General features: G+C 53.8%; 1 protein-coding gene across 2 annotated transcripts in view; it reads left to right on the top strand.

Moving 5' to 3' along the window:
- BCL2L1 (BCL2 like 1) overlaps nucleotides 1-6,358 on the top strand; it is a 17,558-nt gene continuing 11,200 nt past the window's right edge. The window contains exons 1-2 of one of the 2 annotated variants that reach the window (XM_031058004.1): nucleotides 1-69; nucleotides 314-974. In XM_031058004.1, coding sequence (XP_030913864.1) covers nucleotides 420-974 — 555 coding nt within the window. In that variant the 5' untranslated portion in view covers nucleotides 1-69; nucleotides 314-419. Of the gene's footprint in view, nucleotides 70-308; nucleotides 975-6,358 lie in introns of both variants that reach the window. The other variant, XM_005422194.2, reaches the window with a different exon arrangement.

Below are 6,358 nucleotides of genomic sequence, written 5' to 3'. Positions count from 1 at the left end.
AGCTCCGGCAGAACAAGAACCGCCTCCGCCCCGGCCCGCAGCCGGCCTGCCAGGCGCAACCCGCACCCGGTGAGATCTGGGGTCTGCTCGGAACGAGCCTGGGGGTCCCCGGGGCTCGAGGCTGCTTGCCGGGGGAGGGGGTGTTGTGGTCGGTTCTCCGTGCGGCTTCAATCTGGTGGCCCTGAGCCTCGGCGTAGAGCTGCGGGGTGATCTCAGTATAACGATAAGCTATCGGTGGTAATGGCGCGGGTGTATCTACGAGCTGTGGCATTAACCGTTTCGGTGCCTCTCTCCTCCTCTGTGCTAAGGTCAGATGCTTCCATCAGTCGCAAGGAAGAGGAGCAGAATCGGGACCTGCTAAGTGCTGATCTGCTTGTGCTCCGGACCATGGACTCATTGAGGGCGTCCCAGGTGTGAAAATGTACAGCAGTAACCGGGAGTTAGTGATTGACTTTGTTTCCTACAAGCTCTCACAGAAAGGATACAGCTGGAGTCAGCTGGAAGAGGAGGATGAGAACAGGACTGACTTTGCAGGGGAGGAGGACGAGATGGACGGGGTCCTCAACGGGAGCCCCTCCTGGCATGCAGCCACCAGCCACATAGTGAACGGAGCCACCGTGCACCAGAGCAGCCTCGAAGTGCACGAGATCCGTCGAGCAGCCGACGTGAGGCAGGCGCTGAGAGAGGCGGGGGATGAGTTTGAGCTGCGGTACCGGCGGGCGTTCAGCGACCTCACTTCCCAGCTCCACATCACTCCCAGCACGGCGTATCAGAGCTTTGAGCAGGTAGTGAACGAACTGTTCCGCGATGGAGTGAACTGGGGCCGCATCGTGGCTTTCTTCTCCTTCGGAGGAGCCTTGTGCGTGGAGAGCGTTGTTAAGGAGATGAGGGTATTGGTGAAACGCATCGTGTCTTGGATGACCACGTACTTGACCGACCACTTAGATCCCTGGATCCAGGAGAATGGCGGATGGGTAAGAACACCTCTGTGTGCTGGGGGTGGCTGCTCGTGCCCTCCCTTGCTCCAGGCTGGCAGTGAGGCCAGTCAAACCGGCAGCTCCCTGCAATGTTTGTGCTAGAGCTTGTCCTACCCCTTGCAGGGAGGATAAAAGGGTGTGTGGTCTTGCCTTCTGTGCTCTAAACACTGTCCCAAGAGGGTCAACCCACCGTGCTCAGATACATCTTCTCCATCCCTGGTTTTTCTCCTCCCTGGATGTTATGTAAAAGACGTGTTTTTCCAAGAGCCTTTGGAAATCTAATGTCATCCAAGCTTGTTCTTCAAGGAGAGCCGTGGCTCTGGGGTATGTTCCCAGTGTCATTAATAGCAGGGAGTGGAGCTTCCTCCTCTCCAAGGCAGTGTTGTGGTGGGCTGGCTGGTGGTTTGCAGAGGTAGCAGCTACTTCTTCATTCTGGGAACAGCTTTTGCCTTGCTCATGGTGAAGTGAATCCCACAGCAGATCTCGGTGGGTGGGTGGGCTCTGGGGCTCTCCGAGCTGGTGTGGTGGAGCCAGGGCTGAGATGGAGGCAACCTCTGTGCTGGGGAGCTGCTAAGCCTGCAGCTGCTTTTCCCTTGGCAGGGAGCAGTGCTCCCAGCTGCCCCAGCAGCAAACCCTGGGAGCTCTCAGTGGTGAGGTATTAACATGAATAAGCATTTCTTCAGGAAGCATTCTTGAAATGCCGGGTCCGGCTGTGCGGTGCAGCCTGGGACTGCCGGCGGGAGGTATATGACCTACAGATGTCTGAGTTTTCATTTGGCTTCTGCATCTTAGTGATTCCCTGCTGCTGTAACCTTTACCGGTTCCCACTGGAAAGAGTTCATGCTGTCAGGCATTGGCATCTGAGCAGTGGGGAATTGCCTCCTTGCTGGGAGCTGAGGCCTGTCGGCCCCCTTCAGCTCGCGGTTCATTGGCAGAGCCCAGCATTTTGGGAAGGGGACAGGAGCCTTTGAGCCCAGCGTTGTGCTCTGCGCTCTCCTTGCAGAGAAGAGGTTCTCCCCAGCTCCCCATGCCTGGCCAGCAATGCTGGGGACCCCGGAGAAGAAGGGGAGCTGGTGCACCCAAGGGGAGGGAGCTGGTTCAGGAAGGGTGAAAAAATTCCAGGAATGTGACCGCCCTGGGGCACTGCCTGGGTGGGGCTGCTGAAGCAAGGAGAGGAGCTTGGTTTCGATTAATAGCCCGGGATCTGCTGGCCATTTCATCTGGCTGTATGTGGCCCATTAGCTCTCTCATCCTGCAGATAACCCTGGCCAAATACAGAGTTCCTTCCCCCTCCCTCTGCTTTTGGCTTTTAGAGCCACAGATTAGTTTTGGAATTAAGTGATCAAACTGGGGTTTCCAAGCTAGTGTGGCTGTTGCTGTTAGTGACGGATTGGGCTGTATCCTGGAGACCTAGGCGATAATGCAATCTGATTTTTTGTAAATGAACTCTCTGGGGGATTTAGATTAAATCACTGGTGGAAAATCACTGGTCCCTGCTTGTGGGGAATCAAACACCTCCTCCCTCTGTTCCCCACCCCCAACCATCACGATTCAGACTCTTCAATTTTTTTGTGTCTGTCTCTAAATTAATTGTTTGGAACAAATATTTGTTCAACAGATTGCGGAAGGGTCAGGACTCCTCTCTATCTGACCCGCCCACCAGCTCTGTCTTTGAAAAATGCCGTTTCCCACTCAGGGGACCGCCTTGCTCTCTTGTTCTAACCTTGAACCGGGCTTTTAACTTCCCTGCCCAGGCTGTGCCGCTGCCTGGGCTATGCTGGGAGCTGAATGGAAGTCGGGCAGGGGGGTGATGGCTGGAGTGTGGGGAGTCCACACCACCAGCCACCAAAAAACAGCACTGGGCAGTGTTGCTGCTGCCAGCCTGTTGCAAACCTTGAGTGCTCATTTGACATCTTGGCTGTAGCTTTCTTCCACTCTCAGCTTTCATCATGTTCCTTCCTGTAGGAAGCCATGCCACTCCACACCAAGGGACAGAGGCCATAAGAGCTCCTGAGTGCCTCACGTGTGGGGTGTGCATGGTGATGCTTTGCTTTCCTTCGCTCTCGCGATTCCAGCTGCAGGGAGAAAGCCACTGGCCTTCTGCCAGCTCTCCCTGCAAGAGGAGTGCCACCCTGCCCTGGCTGTGATGGAGCCATCCCTCTCCTGCCGCCCTGTTTGCACAGGGAGTCTGTTTGGTGCATTGGAGCTGTTAGAGCCTGTCCCATTCAAACAAAGCACTCCCGAGAGGTGCAGCAGGCAAGTCCTGGTGAGAGAGATGCAAGTTCTGGCAGGCCTGCTTGGCAGGGCCCAGGTGGTTTGTGTTTTGGAGCACTGCAGCACTTCTCTTCCTGGAAAGCCCCTCTAAAAGAGGGAAGGAGCATGGCTCCATAGCAAGTGCTGCACAGCCCAGTTGTGTAGGAAGCTCTGTTTCATTCCCCACCAGTGGAACAAAGGCAGCATAGGAGGGCCACGGGGTGCAGGTGCATTTGGAGGCTGCTGTGCGCTGGGCTGTAGCAGTTCTCTTGAGAAATCAAGTTTTGAGGCAAGGGGAAATAGTAAATCTTGCTCCATAACATTAACATAGAAGTGTTTTGTCACATTTACTGGCTCTGCCTTGGTTTGCCCTCTGCTCTGCAATCTGGCATTGGGAAAACAAACAAACAAGAGCAACCCAAGGGGAACATTTAATAACCAGCCAGAAGAGAGCTGCTGCCTTGGCAAGCCATCACATCAAAAAAGGAGGCTTTCCTGGGCCAATTGCTTTGACCAGGACCAGGTCCCACTAGCTGTGAAGTTGAAATGGTGATGCCAGCAGGGATTGGGAATTGTGGAGAGAGAAATCTGGTGAGTGGGAAGGAAGGAGGGGGAAGCACAGGGTGAACGGGAGAGAGCCTGGCAGGCAGAGATGTACTGACCGTGCCTAATCTGTTTGAGAAAGGAAAGTGAGCAGTAGTTCCTTCCTGGCTGTGACCCTCCAGTGCATGACAGCTTTTCCTTCAAGGCTAAATCCACATTCAGAGTGAGATTTAAAGAGGGTTTTCTGGATGAGCTTGGAGTTAGATCTGTGGATATAGAGTCAGGAGGTTTGTGGGGCATATGGTGGGGACCCACATGAAGGGGCTGCATCAGGCTAGAACTGAAAGCAAATAGCATCTTTAGCACCAGTCTGTGATATATGAATCCCAACAAACTGTACTAGGCTGATGGAGAATGAACTACTTCCTGCAATGGCTCAGTGCTTCCTGGGCTCTCAGTTGACCCTGGCCACACAGGACTTGGTGTGCTGGGACATGTGTTGTGTCACCCTGCAGAGGACTAAAAGCTTGTGATTCTCTTTGGGGAAAACCCTTTGAACATGTCAATATAGTAAGCTCATTTTTATCTTTTAAATTTTTTTTCTGAATGATAGGAAATGACTCAGCCTGGGTCATATGACAGCTCACAGCTGGGATTTCGTCCTGTGCTGGCTCCAGGCTCCTCAATGGTTTCAGGTTGAGAGTTAGACTTTGATTCCTCAGCTCTTTGAAAATGCTTTTTGGCCTTGTGTCCCAGGTATCCTGCACAAGCTGTCCCTGCCACTACCACATTTCCTGGGAGTGTGGTTTGCCAGAGTTCGGCCCTTCTGAGTGTTACAGGTTGGGTTTTGGGGATGCCCCGGCACTTCTAATCCTGTTTGAGATCACAGCCATTTGTTCCACGTGGTGGTCAACGTGCAGCAGAACTGACTCACTGGAAATGACTGAGCTTAGCCAAGGCCATGCTTTGCTGTCTTGAAGATGAATCCTATGGCTTCATCTCAGGCTGAGAGAGTTGGGGTTATTCAGCCTGGAGAAGAGAGGGCTCCCTGCCAGTGCCTAAAGAGGCTCCAGCAGAGGAAGAGGGGGACTTTGGACAAGGGCATGGAGTGATAGAACAAGGGGGAATTCCTCCCCACTGACAGAGGGCAGAGTTAGATTGGTTATTAGGAAGGTTCTCTGCCCTGTGAGGTTTATGAGATACTGGCACAGGCTGCCCAGAGAAGCTGTGGCTGCCCTATCCCTGGAAGCGTTCACAGTCAGGTTGGATGGGGCTTTGAGCAACCTGGTCTGTGGTGCTCAGCTGTACTGTTGCTTTGCACTTTGTCCTCGGCAATTATTTTTCAGCCTTGATCCCTTGCAGCTGAGATGATGGCCCCATTGTCATCACCTTCATGGGGTGAAAAAAGTACTGTCCTCCCACCAGAGGGGTTCCCCATGTGCCTTCACAGTCCTGGATATTCATCCCTGGCTATGGGAGGTGCCAGCAGTGTCCTGACTCAGGTGTCCTGCCTGGAGCAACCAGCCCAGGTAGCTGTATCCTCACTGACAGCTGGAGATCCTGGGCTCAGCGTGCAGATCCCTGGCAGCTCCTCACCCAGCCTTCGACCTGGGAGGCTTTTCTGCAGTGCTCTCCAGGAAATGCCATTGGAATGACTTCCACTGCAGCTTCCTGCCCGGCCCACAGCAGCATTCCTGCCGCTAGACCAAGCACAATGCAGAGGCTGATTTCAGAGCTTTGCTCTTTACCCCCTTTGCTCGTTCTCCTTCTTTGGGGCCCTGCCTGTTTTCCTTGCTGCCTCTCGGTGTGTGGTGCAGTTTGATTACGTTCCTTAGATCTGTGATTACAGCAGGCGCCTGGAAAGCCAAACTCCTGCCTGTGGCTGGCTGTGGCTCAGAGCAGCCCACTTAACCCCGGGGTCTTTGAGCGAAAGAGATAGCATTTCCTTCACTCCCAGGGGAGCCACTGGCAACTCTGATTCCTAAAGCGCTCCGAGGCTCTTTAATCCGAAGAGCTGAGTGTCATTTAAAAAAAGACCTGTGAAATAATTAACAAACTGTTTCTTGCTGCTCTGTGTTCACAGCTGCTCTCAGTAATGTCATTCCGCCTGCTCATCCTGCTCCTCTCTGACGCTGGAGCCGTGTCCCTGGAGCGCTGCCCAGGGTCTCTCTGTGCTTCAGCAGCAGTGGGGTGTCCCAGCACAGCAGAAAGTGGGGGTGGGAGTTCTGTTTTCCCCAGTGGAAGCTGCAGCTTTCTGTATGTGTCTGGGCTGGTGTGCCTGATTTCCGTGGAGCTCTGGTATGGTTTGCGTACATGGTTTCCCCCCGGGAGCAGCAACACGCCTGCAGCACACACTGTGTGCAGCTGAATGGTGGTGTGGTGCTCTGAGACCTTTGCTGAAGCTGAGAAGGTTTGGATTCCTTTGGTTCTTACCAGGCTGATGGCTGTAAGCACGATCCCATCTTGACATTACAAGGAGTATTTCTCTAGCAGCTCTTTCCCCACTAGCTGTAAAGCCAGAGTATTCCCAGGAGGAGCTGGGGGAAGGGATGGATATCAGTTGTAGAAGTGTTGCAGACCTGCTG

Source organism: Geospiza fortis, unplaced genomic scaffold, assembly GCF_000277835.1.
Source record: "Geospiza fortis unplaced genomic scaffold, GeoFor_1.0 scaffold188, whole genome shotgun sequence".
Lineage (NCBI taxonomy): Eukaryota > Metazoa > Chordata > Aves > Passeriformes > Thraupidae > Geospiza > Geospiza fortis.
Note: the sequence above shows the minus strand (reverse complement) of the source record. Positions and strands in the feature narration are given on the sequence as shown.